The following is a 14,269-nucleotide window of genomic DNA, read 5'->3' as shown; positions in this document are numbered from 1 at the left end:
ATATATGTATGTATGTATGTATGTATAACAACTAAACTGGTCTTGAACTTACACCTGTTAAACCACATGAACAACTTAAACACTGGTGTAACGAGGCCCATCCTTTGCTGCTACTCCTCATAGCAGAACCTCCTCTTTATGCGACATGTGAGCACAGTTCTTGTCCAGAAGGCAGCGGGTTAGACAAGCAATGGTGACATAAAAATAAATAATTCCTTTTATGGGTCAAAATTATTTGTAGTTCCAGGAGTTAAATTACATTTTTGCCATATTTGTGTAGTGAACTATTTCAGTCACTGCACAAATATAAATGTAGTTGAACTACTAGTAAACTACTGCAAAATGTAGTTAGACTACTAGTTTAATTACAAGTAGTTCCCTACAGCGGCCTGCTTTGGGTCCAGAGCCGCAGTTTGAGAACCTAGAGTAGAGCACTTTCAGTGTTGCTGGTTTTCCAGATCCTGAGCAGTGAACGATAAATGGAGACTCTCTGCAGCTTCTCTGCTGTGTGTTGGTGATGGAGCTGTCAGAGTTTCTCAGCCGGTATATTAGTCTTTCTATTAAAACCTTGTCCAACATCCCTCCCCCTCCTCCTCCTCCTCCTCCTCCTCCATTATCCATCCATCCACCCCCAGCACCACCATCCCACCCCTCCACCTCCCACATCATCCAGCCTTCTGTAACACACTGCTGCAGTGTCGGACACTGTACAGGTAAAGCCTAAGGGAATATTTGTACCGTGCAGCTGCAGACCTGAGCATGTTGGTATTTACATGATTCTCAGTCGGTTTTGTCATATTAGAGTAAAATTTGTACAAGATGATAAATAATTAATCGTTTTACTGTAAACAACAACTCATTACAGTGACACCAGTAAATTCTTGACCTTAACAAGAAGGTAGTATTCTCGGCGACAGAGGAAGTACTTGGATCCTCTACTCAAACAGTACTGTAAAATACTGCACTACAGGTCCTGGATTCAAAACCTGACACAAGTGAAAAGTACAGACGTATTATCAGCCAAATGTACTTAAAGTATCAAAAGTTAAAAAAGAAAGAAAAAGAAGACTGGCCCTCAGTGTTTCAGGACTAATACTGTTGGTTGTGTTGTTCTGAACTTTACCATCTGTGTGCGGTTTCATGTGTTTGGAACAGCAGCTACAGTTTGTTTAGTTTCAGTTGGAGGAGAATTTATTTAGGAGCTTAAGCATCATCCATCACAAGTATTCTCAAGTAGTGGAGTAGAAGTAAGTGTAAGGGAATACTAGTACTCACTAGCAGTAGCCTGTGGTGCACCACATGCAAGAAGGGAAATAAATCATCTTCAGTTTTTCTCGTTTGTTCAAACCACAGCTGAAACAGAACAGAGCTACAAAGTTCCGACATTAGCATGTTGCTGGCAACGTTGCAACTTCATACTTGGACGATTAATGAACCATTACGTTATGTTTTTCGCTCATTTCCATCACCCAGCTCCATCAGCTGCAGCATGCACCCCCTACAGTATCTGTTCCTGCATTCATCCTCCCCCTTTGCTCCTCCGACAGTCTTACAAACGACCCTCGTCTCCTTGGAACCATCCATTCACCCTCCCATGAGGCCAGAGTGCTGGGTTTTAATCAAAGCCCGCTTCTGCAGAGCTGCACCACATGAACAAAACTGATTTGCTGTGCACAATGTGGAAGCAGACAGCAGTAAGATCATATTTCACACCTTTTAATCCCCCTCACTTCTGAAAACACTGCTCATGCGACTGCGCACAAATTTACATGTGTGCACACTGATGACAATGTCCATCCATCCATTATCTATACCACTTGTTCCTGAGCAGGGTCACAGGGGGCCAGAGCCAATCCCAGCTGACACTGGGCGAGAGGCGGGGTCCACCCTGGACAGGTCTCCAGTCTGTCACAGGGCTGACATGTAGACAAACAACCACACTCACTCCTACGGGGAGTTTAGAGTCACCAATCAACCTAAGCTGCATGTCTTAGGACTGTGGGAGGAAGCTGGAGAGAAACCAGAGAGAACTCACGCAGGCACAGGGAGAACGTGGAGACACCACACAGAAAGGCCCCGGGTTTGACGGGGATTGAACCGCGAACCTTCTGGCTGTGAGGGGACTTGACTTGATGTCACCACTTGATGACAGTTTGACCGGCTTTATACTAATCTGCTACCATGTGGATGTACGTGCTGACAACAGTCTGACCGCCGTTGCCCAGAATGCACCGGTGTGGACTTTGTGGCGTCACTGATCTGTGTCCTCTAATGAGCTCCAATCACAACCCACCTGACACAGCTGCCACTTACCTGTCGGGTCACTGGACTGACTGACAGCCGGTGTAATCCCTACCGCCACGATGAAGAGGAGGAGGAGGGTGGAGATGAAGGATGCCCTGCAGAAACATGAGGAGCGTGTTAATGGAGACAACAAGTGACTACTAAAGGTAACCAAAGGAAAGCACTGATGACAGGCCCAGTGGGCGTCCACACATCGCTGATCATACAAACTAGGGAGGAAATGTAAATTGCACAAACAGTTTACGTGTCAGTGCTTTGTGTTCTTCGTGCCACAGAGTGTATTTGTGTATTTAACAGTCAGTAACAATGTCAGTGCAGTACGTCCACCACAGAATCAGCCACCACAGGTTCTACTGCCTGTAGCAGCACCTCAGCTACAAGATGCACCAAATAAGCTTTGTACTGTTGGAAACACACTGAACATCACACCACAGACACAGCGCGGCGTCTCACTCCAGGGAGGTAAAATTAAAAGGTAAAAAAGCATAAATAACAAAACCACTCAGATTAAACAGCAGGCAGACACGGTGTATAACACCTAACAGGAACAGGCACAAACGGAGCAGGATGGTTTTCTCCTGGGCTGCACTGATTTATTTTAAGAGATGTGTTTCTGATTTGTCCCAAACTGCAAGATGATGCCTCTGTCTGTCTGGTGGGTGTTTGTGGATCAGTGGTGCAGGCTTTAGTACAAACACTGAGCGTTATATGAACAAAGAAAACTTCAAACCTCTGCAGCCCCCAGAGCTCTGGACTCTACCGACAGCACACCTGCACCCTCCCACTGCGCTGCATTATGATGTGGTGGGAAGTAACTGAGTACTTTTACTCATGTACTGTACTTGTGTACAGATTTGAGCGACTTGTACTGCGAGTGCCTTCATCCTATGCTACTTTGCACTTCACTACATTTCAGAGGCAGATATGTGACTTCTTACTGCACTACACTGACCTGACTGCTGCTCTTACTTTGCAGTTTCACTGTAGAACACGTTAAAAACCACTGATTAGGTCGTAGGTCACGATCAAATCAACAACCCCCCACCCCCGAGCAAGCCACAGCACTGGGTGACGTGCGCCGCCTGTTTCCAATAAGCAGCTCCAGCATGTTGTCCTGTGTCCCGACTGCTTCTGAAAGACATATCCTGGACTGTCCCGGTCCTAAATGGCCTTCGTCCGTCAGTACTTGCAAACTTTGTCAGTTTCCTTTCCACCTGTGTCAATTCTTGAAACAGGAAAACTGAAATGCTGTGACACAACAGCTCTAAAGGTCGACAGTGGAGCTGTGTCCATTTAAATGATGTGACCTGGACACAGTTGTACTAGTGAAGTAACCCTATGTAAAGTCCTGGTAGATACTGTCAGTCCCACCAGGTGTGTCAGGGTCTCTCAGCCCCTCAGTAAATCTTCTGGTTATGGGACAAAGATGAGTTGGATGGATAACAGTGAGCACCACCTCTCCTTTCTCTCCACATGGAACACTCAGCTCTTTATCCATTTGATTTCATCATCTTGTTTGATTTTCTGGTGATTTCACGGATCAATAGGCGATGTTTACTTGTGGGACCCACGCACGTCAGTGTGTTAGTGCAGGTGTTAGCCGACATGTGATCTTGTCCTGCAAACATCCCCTGAAGAAACTGTTTATATAAGAACAGATCTGACCTGGTGTTTTGTCCTGCAGTCAGTTTCACTTCCGACCTGTTAGGGAACTAAAACTGATGACTTTCTGAATGAAGCTGAAATGAACGAATCCACATGAGTCAGTTTTTCTATGTTCCCAACTCTGATCTATAATAAACAATGTGTGGATTTTGAATGATTCCCAATTGGTTGTTGAGATGAAAGATGTTCCACATCTGTTTACAAATCAAACCCTGGTTTAAAGAGTCACCAGACTCCACCTCGCTAAGTGGAAGTTCACTGTAACATATTTTACTGATGTTACTTCATATCACAATCTGTGCAGCAACGCTTCACATGCTGAATTCTGTTGCAACACCACGGCCTGTGACATGACACAGCATGTTGCAGGTGCAGGTCAGAGTTTGCTTTCAGACTAAATACGAGTACAAAGACTCTGTCGCACATGAGCTGAGTGTTGAGGCTGTAGCGCTCAGGGGCCAAGTGACCAACAGCAGGAAGCCCAGCTCAGCTCAGTCACATGGTCTCTGCAGTTTGTGGGATTTACAGGTTTGTCACTGTGGTTTGCAGAAAGAAACTGGTTCACACAGCTTTTCATCTCAGATGGATGATTTTTTTTACAGATTAGACATGAGAGGGCTTGACTTTCCAAGTAGCCGTTGATCAGTGAGGAAAATTTTGTTTTTATCAATAATCTGTGGTTTATTTTCAAAAACAGATGAAAGTGCAGTCGACATTAGTTGCACTGGTGGTCCACCCACATTCAGATAGTACGAGTACATCTAAGGCAGATTAGTTTATGACCAAACAAACTAATAGAAAACAACCAGATCTGATTGATAAGGCTGAACCTCAGAGAGCAGTGTCTCTAGCACAGGCAGGGACAGAGACTGTCTCGTGTCCTTCATCTGGGATCTGCTCTTCTGGTTGGATGACCATCAAGTCTTTTTGGCAATAAAAGTGATAAAGGTTTTGTTTATGTTTTCCTTTATTTAGTAAGTTTGGTTCATTTTAATCAGTTTTTAGTGCCAGAAGTGAAAACACATAATGCTCCCATGTCTCCTGTGGACATGTGATGATGATGAATGCACACATTTTGTATCTTTCTGCCACACCTCATTTTAGTTTGAAGACGATGAGGAAGAATCGGGTGAACCGCAGTGTGTTTCTGCTGATCACTGCAGAGTTCCCAAACTGATCGGACTGATATAATCTGATTATCAGACCGGATCGATGAAAAACACCAACTGCTTGAGGGACAGGACAGACCGTCCAACTCACCCCGGACTCAGTTTTAAAAAGTGTTCCTTTCAGTGTCCACGTCGTTTGGAAGGTTATGAGCAAACTCCTTTTTGAATTACACCGCAGTTTGCAAATAATATAATTCGTATATGAATTCGGCCTATAAATGACTGAGCAAGAAACAGTTTATCTTAAGGAATCTCAGATGTCATGACTGTCTTTCACTGAGCGTTACCGTTCAATGCGCTGTATTTGGAGCTGGTGAAATAAGAGACAACGGATTCAAGTTGTGGCCTATTTGTGTTGATGTGAGCGCAGTTTGGGGTTTATGTGTAAGCCGAAATGTAGAATATATGTGAATGATTGATCATAATCTGTCGTTGTGCTCTCGACTTGTACATACTGGCAAAGATAACAGATAAAGGAATAAATTACAAGATTTTGAAACGCAAATCCGCAAACCAGCAGTAAAGACGGGTCTGTCGGGGTGGTCTCTCACTCTGAGCGACCTTTAGTATAAGAAACCCCACGACGAGGACAACAACGCGGGGAAGTGTCGGACTCCATAGTGAAAATCACGAAATCCGAAAAGAAAACCCAACAGGACGTGAACTTACATTGGCAACGGGTCGAGTCGATCTCCTCGGTGTCGGATGAGCCAGTCGGGGCTGTACAGTTGCTGGTCCCAGGGGGTGTGCGGACAGAGCTGGGTGAGGGCGGAGCGGGTCCAGGACTGGAGCGGTCTGTGGGGGGTGTCCTGGGTCTTTCCGGGCTTACTGAGGGGAGACAGAGTCCTGCCGCGGATTGACACTCAGTCACACTCCGGTTGGTGCCGCAGCACCGGGAGCAGCGGCTCTGATGATTAACAGTCCCGTGTCAGGGCTCTAATCCCCAGAGGAGCGCGCCGGTCCAGACCCCGCTGATCCGGGAAGTCCTCAGATGGGGGAGCCTGGATTAACGTTCCGTACCTACTAATTAACTAATTAAAGGCAGAGGCTGGCTGCCTTTATCCAAACCAGAGGATCGTGTCAGACGGCCGGCTGACATCAGGACTCTGGTTTGGTCCGTGGCGACTTTTCTGCTTAAAATGCGCGTCTGACGCGCACAAAGCCATCAAAACATACATTGAACCGCTGAGGGCCGTTAGTACTTGTAGGAAGTAGAAGTTGAGTGTATTCCGGTCCACGCTGCTCCTCCTCCTCCTTACTGACACCGTTGCGACACCAGTCTGATTTCCCAACCGCCCCAGTCCGCGTGCGTTCCCCGTGCGCTCCGCGATGTTACATCCCCATTCCCCCGCCCCAGAGCAGGGCTGCCAGGAGGCTCATCGGGGCAGGACCATGCTGTGCAAATGCTCAGTTAAAGTCCGGCAGTCAACTGGTACTTAAGTAAAAGTACTTCAAGTATATAGTACCAGTACTGCAGAACGGCCCGTGTCCCAGTAACGTCTCTGATACTGGATCATAGTGACTAATTACTGTGTCCATCACTTTAATGCTGCAGCTGGTAAAGGTGGAGCTGATGGTAACTACCTTATATACTTATACTGGGAAGTACTTTCCATCCTGCTCAACAAAGTCAAAGTCTGGTGATTCTTTGGTTTGATTCATCAGATTCTGAAAAAGAACTAAAGTCATCAGGTACATGTAGTGCAGTAAAAAGTACAAGGTTTGTCTCTGACATGGAGTCACAGTATGAAGTAGTAGGACATGGAAGTACTCAGGTAAAATACAAATGCCCCAAGCTGTACTTCAGTAGAGTACTTGTGTAAATGTAGTTTACTTTCTACCGCCGCTCTTAACTATCAGTCAGTTATCTTCTTGATTAATCGTAGTGAGAACTCTCCAGTCTCACCAGGAACAACAAGTGTTTCCTCAGCTTTAGTTAAAAGCTACAGTTTTACAAATAAAACCTATGGACGGCTTGTAATCGATGAAACCTGAAGCGCAGTCGCCCTCTGGTGGCGTCACGGAGCAACAGCGCACATCACAGACTCACCATCACGCGCCATGTGGTTATGGGGACATGTTTGTCACTATGGTGCGTTCACGTCCCTGGGTGCTGACGTCATCCACCGCTGAAGTGCGTTCAGGGTTTGTGTTTATTTAACCGTTATTTTACCGTGGAAACCACGTCGAGATTAAAAGTGTCTTTTACCAGGTTGACTCAGTTTCATTGATCAGCTCTGAGTCGGTGCAGTGTGATGCTCAGCATGTGTGTGTTCCTGACTCTGATCTACACACATTTCACAACATTTCCTGTTCATTGCACAATAAAAATCAGTCATAAAAACGGACACATCGTGTAGATTATATATTATATTATTAGCACTACTGGGAGTTTTCTCTGTTTTTGTAATATCTATCTGAATTTCGTTTATAGGTCTACTAAATAGAGTATGGGAAAGGAAACAGCGTGATACAAAATCAGACATTACAAAATAAAACAGTCAAACAAACAGCATACACACAACACAGCAGAAAATAATGTTTAAACGGCACAATAAAAATATACATCTGAAAAAAGACTAAGAAAATGAGTTTAAATAAATCCTTCACAGTATAGGTCGAGCATGTTTACAACATATTTTTCACATTATAACAAATCCATTCACAGTGGCCCTCTCTTAATTACACAGTGGTTCAATGGGCCCAGCTGTAACAACAGCGCCACCTGCTGTTTGCCAAACAAACCAGCTCCTGGTCTTCATGTAACTGCAGTGGCCAAAAACACACTTTTCATTTTCTTTAACAAGTTATGTGGAAGCCTACTCATTACACTGGGCGGCTTGAGAGGCCGCTCAGTGCTTTTTATTGTTTCTTTGAGTTTTACACCCTTCATTTAATCATTTAAACAAGCTAACAGACAACATCTAACTCAACAGGCATAAAAACGAGGCAGATGCTGATGTTTTTACATTGTTCTTTTTTTATTTTTCAATCATCTTTTCATCCCGCTGTATTTGCAATGACTTTGTTCTAATATATGAGGCGTTATATGAAGAGAGTGTCTCAGAGAAGGTGCAAACATCAGCAAACACAACAAAAGATGGAGAAAATTCAGGCTTTGACAAAGACGTTCCACCACCACGGGGCAGACCAGCTGTCGCTTGGTCATGGAGTCATAATTCAAGCCGTGGATGTCGTCGGCGAAGCAGACTTCCCCGTGCGACAGCGGCAGTGCTCCCTACAGTCTCTTATTGTCTCTGGATAAAGGTCAGAGGTCAGCAGGCCGACTCGCAGGCACCACAGTGTCCTTTCTACCCATTCTACTTCTGTTCACAATCTGATGCTGCCTTCAGGTGACAACACATTTTCCATAAAGATTTACCACATTTAGCTTCTTTTGTTGCTGTGCACCATTTTCTTGTCACACGGACGTTTCTGTAATTGCCATTTTAAAGGTCACGTGACCATAACTGGGAACCTGTTAGATATGTCATAGGTCAAGACGCCTTTGTGAATGTGAAATGATGTTCAAAATCATTTCTAAGCAAAACAAATGAAGGTTTTGCAAACTAGTGCAAATATGCAGAAGAGATTCAAGTTTGTGCAGGAAACATTTGAGAATATCTAAATAACATCTGTGCTCCAACTAAGCGACAGTGAGAGACAGTGAATAAACGGATTTGATGAACGTCTGAGCACAGACTCAAAGCAGAAAACCTGCACATGCACGCACACATTTAACTACAATTCAGCTGTTTCTGCAGCTCCAAATCTTTTCTGCATAGTCACAAACTTTAAGTTTTCAAAGTTGTACAAACAACCAGAGGCTCTGAAAGTGTTCATGAACATCATTTCACCAACACATATCAAGAACCTTTACATGAGCCCGTACATTAGTAATGCATGAAACGATATGTGAGCAGCGCATAAGACGGACAAAGGCTTCTAACAGCAAAGTCAGTTATATTATGGAAAATCCAACTGTACTTATTCCTGGAACAGGCGGCTGCTGAGTGTATGCAGCTCAGAATGATGTTGTACTACTGACTTTTAAACTACTAACATGACGTCCCTTTTCCCGTTCAACCATACAGCTCATGGCTTCACTCTTCTTTTTGTGTTTATTTTATTCTTATAGGGATTTGCAAAAGAAAATCTGAGAAAAATTGATGCATAAAAATACTTTTTAAAATAAAAACCAGAGAAAAGGAAGTGAACTAACTGGTTTAAATGGCATTACGACTGAGCAACATCAAGAAGTATCAGCAATAACTGAGTGCCATTTAAAAAACTCACTGCTGAGTTTTCAGACAAAAACCAGTGATTTGGGACATTTGGACCACATCGGGGAGTCTTTAAATTTCAGTTTAAACCCAGTTCTTCCATACTTTGGGTTCATATCTTTGTTTCTTGTGATTATGAAGGCAGAGACGCTGCTGTGCGGACGACCTCCTGCTGAGACGGCAGCAGCTCTAGAAGCACAACTGATAGAAAGGACATTTGTGTTACAACATTCCTGTGGTGTGGTTTGGCTGCTGACACCAACACAAACACATAATGTCCCTTTGGAGCAGCGGAGACAACAGCAGAACACCACCAGCATTTCTGTTGCTCTCTACAATGTTCGAGGTCCAACCAAAAAACCCCGACTGGAAGACTTTCTCACGGGCAGCATGGCGTGGACTGTTTCGGTCCTTTCCCTGTCACTCCATCCATCGTCCACTTTCAACCATCAGAATTTAAAAACATGAATTTCAAACAAGAAAAGACAAATGACCACACCCCTGGCGCCGGGCCTCTATGGCCCCGCCCACCCCGACGTCATCACTTTAAATGTAGCTCAGAACGGAAGCGGAAACAGCAGTGCTAACAGAGCATGCATCACAGTTCAGCCGAAATAATGTGTGTGATATTTTACACATGCAGAATGTCCTCATGTCGGATCAGTGTCTCTGGCCACGATGAGCATCTTCAGTCTGCTCACATTTTGTGTCGGCCGACGGGAGCTGACGAACTTTCCCAGAAATCATTGCATGAGTTTAATCTGTGCTGCACTCAGACTCCAGACTCTCCTCGTTAACAGCAGCTTGTTAACTAGAACCTGGTTGACTTCTGCAGTAAAACTACTTCAGAAGTTTTCACGTGACGAGAGATGGAAACCCGACGCTCATGTTAACGTCTCCCACCTCGGCTCAACTGCTTCAGTTCAACAGTCTGACAGGACAGAGAGCTGTGCACTAACTGTGTCATGTCAGAAGTGAACTGGTTAAAGAAACCTCCTGTGAAAGAAACAAAAACTGAGAACTTTCAAATCTGTTAAATTGAACAACTTTAAAACCTATGTATAAAGTTGTGGCACAAATCCATTTTGCCACAGTTCATATTCATACAGGCTGTGCACGTGGCCTGGGTAGTACTAACCCCAAAAGCATCTTACTTAATAGAATTGTTACTGGCTAATAAAATGAGAGAGAGAGAGAGAGAGAGAGAGAGAGAGGCAGATTCCTAGTGTTTGGAAGGTTCTTTACATGACAATGACACTAAACTGCCACAGAGCACGTTGCTCATACACGTAGTCTTGTTAGTCAATATTTTAAACAATTAAATTACTTGAATGACTCATGGAAGAAGATGTTTTAAGTCAACATTAAAATTAAAGAAGGTTTTATTGGAAGGTGTTGGTAACAGTGCGACACCGTGTCAATATGCAACTGGGAGAGAACGTCTCATTTTTATTGGAAGGTGTTGGTAACAGTGCAACACCGTGTCAATATGCAACTGGGTGAGAAACACAGGAAGTGGACGCTGACTGTAAACTGGGAAAAGCTCGAGATCTTTCTGGGAAAAGGTGGTTGGTAAGGTGGGACAGGAGTAAAGGGCTGATGTACCGTGAAGGTCGGAGTGGGCAGTGCAGTGGCTCGGGTTGCTGTGAACACAAGCAGTTAAAGGACCATTCTGCTGTTTTTTCATGTTGTAGCCCATGAAGTGTGAATGAATTGAAACCAGTGGCTTCATGGAAGGAGGTACAGCTAGCACCTGTGAAAATGATGTAATTATTTGTACTTTTAAATAAATTATTTCTTAGTGTAATGTTGAAAAATTATGAAAGCTCAGTCAAACCCAGGACGACTAGGTCTAAACCACCACTGGTTCTTGGTCCTTGTTCATCTGATTTCAAACAGGTCTGGAGACAATGGGCCACTGCGCACAACCAGGTGAAAGGCCCCCGGCCAGGGGCCCCGTCACCTCTCAGGCCCCTGGGCCTGTACCTGGTCGGCCCTTTCATTAATCCATTCACGGTTGTTTGGGAGCAGGTAGGGAACTCAGATTTCAGCCAAAGTTTTCTGGGAGAATCTCAGTGTTTACAGAAGCTAACAGACATGGGTTGTTTTCATACATTCTGGTGTTGGACGTTTTCACCAACTACAGAAAGTTGTCTTGTCTTTCTCAGGACATTCAGACGAGCTCGAAGCAACTGAATCGTCCCATCAGCCAATGCCTGAACACATCAGCGGTCTGAACAGCGCTGTCATGCTTTCATGAAATCAGTGATAAAACAGCTTCAGTTCACTCGCTTCTGCAACAGTTAAATATTTGTTCTTCTATGTGTCAAAATTAAAGCTGCACGAGGCAGTGTCGCACATTGGTGCATCCACAAGACAATAACCGCTAGCTGTACGACTTTGTCGTTTCATTACCCGCATACCCAGGCAGCGGCACAGGATTTTACTCCTGACTCGTGTCTTGCTTTAAGTCAACGGCGTCTCTTTGTTTCAGCTCTCTCTGCAGTTTTGTTGTCAATGATTGTCCGTGTTTCCCACCAGTGACCTCCCCAGTCAGACCAGCTCAGAACAGGAACCACATGTGCAATGTGAGATCATTTCCTCTCGCTCATTTTGATAAGTTTCACTAATCAATATAAACCACATGCTTGAGCGTGTGAGAGCCTGGCAAACATGTGGCATCAGCCTCTCCAGCTGTATCTTATGCCGCAGCTCAGAGACCAAGAATTCCCAGGTTTAATGAACGCACCATGATGAGGAGGCACAGAGCACAACCTGGCTCAGCAGTCTGTCCTCTTCATGGTGACACAAAACACCAGAGCTGTGATGTTTTAAATGAGGCCTTACAATCTGAAACCAGCACATTAACAGGAAATAGAGCGGTCGTCCCCTAACCGGAAGGTCAGAGGTTTGATTCCCCTTCTCCCCAGTCTACAGGTCAAAGTGTCCATGGGCAAGAGACTGAACCCCGAGTTGCTCCCGATGGCCAAAGCAACATCTTGCAGGGGCAGCCGTACCATCGGTGCGTGTGCATGCATGTGTGAGTTGGCGCCGCAGACGAACAGCCTTGGTTCTTGCCAGAGAAAAATTCTTTGTGTGCGTAACAGATTTGGCCAATAAAAGTGATCTTCACTGTGGCTTTTTGTGAATCCAGGAGCCTGTTGACTACTGTGATCATCAGCTGAAGCAACCATGACCTGTCCCTGCTGTCTGTTCGATTTAAAGTTAAAGAGCTGCTCATTCATAAAACAGAACCAATCACAAAGGTGGAGAGACTGCTGATGACATCACCAGGTAATCACCTGACCACTGGTCAAATCTAGACATAAACCCTGCCTCGTTCATATTATTGGTCCGTGAACTAAAGAGGTCGTGTCAGTTCCCAACATGCTTTGCTTGGAAAACATGTTGTTGTGCTCAAAGATAAACATTTAAAACAGACACGCCCCCTTTTTAAAAGAGGACCAATAAGAGCTCAGTCTGCCTGAACGCATCACAACAGTAGGTCGAGTCTGTCGAGCCAAAAACTAAACATAGAGTCATGTTCAAAAATGTGTGTAGGTGTCAGGCTGTTATGACTGTCCTCACGGAACGACACAGCAAACAGAGTCAACTCGTCCCTGGCCTCAGTCCATCGCAGTTACTTAACTCAGCTTTTAGGGCTCGGTAAATCATTTTTGTGCCCCAAACAGCTGTGGGGCGTCGCTACGCTTGTGGAAAGTACATCGTACAATAGTTGTGCCTACAGTTTCTCAACACTGTGAAACTTTGCATCTGATGAGAGCCTGAATGCAGCACGGAGACAGAACCAGAACGAAGCTTTTTGATCTGATGGATTTTAAAAATCACACCAGTGATTTTGTCTCTGTGCTGATTGATTTCCAAATCATCATCGGGCTGTAAACCGAGCTCCTCCTACACTTCAATTGCAGGGGCAGCCGTGTTGTTTTATTTTTGTGGAGCGTTTAAAGGCCCTGACACCAAGAATCAGCTGCTAAGAGATTCACGGCATCCTTTTCACAGTGTTGCACCACAGCGTCCGTTGGGGTGTCGAATTCACCACAACGGACAAGACAGCACTATAGTCATTTGGACCACTTTTCTATCCTTTCTCTACTTATTTAGCCAGATTTGCTTTTGCGTTTTTAATTTGTCTTGTACTTTTTTGCAGTTACCAAAAAACTGCAGATCTGAAACTGATTTTCATACTAATTGACTGGGAACAGTGGCAGTCTGTAAAGAAGGAAATCAGTCTACAAAGTAACGCACGACTGGGAAAACCATCCGCAGGAACGTCCACGTCCACCACCGGTTTCCTGCTGTAGTGACATGAACCAGATTAGCAGATCGACTCCACCAGAAGATCCGAGCGGATGTCTTTCACCATTTTATCTGCAGTGTCTGCAACAAAACCCACAATTCGACCCACACAAAACAAAAACAAAAACAAACAGGAAGTGCCGTCTGAGGGAGACAGGACAGAAAACTCTTCCTTCTGATTGGACAGAACAACATGGAGAGGAAGAAGAAGCGTGGCGTGTCCAAACTGTGAAAGTTTTGCATTCATGGAGAAATGAAAGGAGGCGATGTTTCTACATGGCTTAAAGCTTTGGAATTCTTAGCGCTCACTCGATTAAGAAAACGTCATCTTCATCGTGACAGAAATGAAGGTGATGATTACGATGTGGCGATGAAGAGTAGGTGTGCTGGCCTCCCACCGCTGTTTCAGCAGGGCCTTTTGCATAAAATGTAAGTCATTATCATCAACATCCTGATTTTTCCTCACTTCCAAACCAGTCCCCCGCTCCCTCCCTCCCTCCCTCCCTCCCCCCCCCCCCCCCCTTTTTT

At 44.8% G+C, this 14,269-nt stretch overlaps 1 protein-coding gene across 1 annotated transcript in view; it reads right to left on the bottom strand.

Moving 5' to 3' along the window:
* The window catches only part of il1rap (interleukin 1 receptor accessory protein), a 19,835-nt gene extending 13,194 nt beyond the window's left edge, over positions 1-6,641 (bottom strand). The window contains exons 1-2 of the mRNA XM_020622705.1: positions 5,808-6,641; positions 2,314-2,399 (exon numbers count right to left, since the gene is read on the bottom strand). Coding sequence (XP_020478361.1) covers positions 2,314-2,399; positions 5,808-5,809 — 88 coding nt within the window. The 5' untranslated portion in view covers positions 5,810-6,641. The remainder of the gene's footprint in view (positions 1-2,313; positions 2,400-5,807) is intronic.
* Between the last annotated feature and the right edge of the window lie 7,628 nt (positions 6,642-14,269).

The sequence above is a fragment of the Monopterus albus genome, unplaced genomic scaffold, assembly GCF_001952655.1.
Source record: "Monopterus albus unplaced genomic scaffold, M_albus_1.0 scaffold287.1, whole genome shotgun sequence".
In the NCBI taxonomy this organism is placed as follows: domain Eukaryota; kingdom Metazoa; phylum Chordata; class Actinopteri; order Synbranchiformes; family Synbranchidae; genus Monopterus; species Monopterus albus.
The sequence above is the reverse complement of the archived record's forward strand: the minus strand, read 5'-3'. Positions and strand labels throughout refer to the sequence as shown.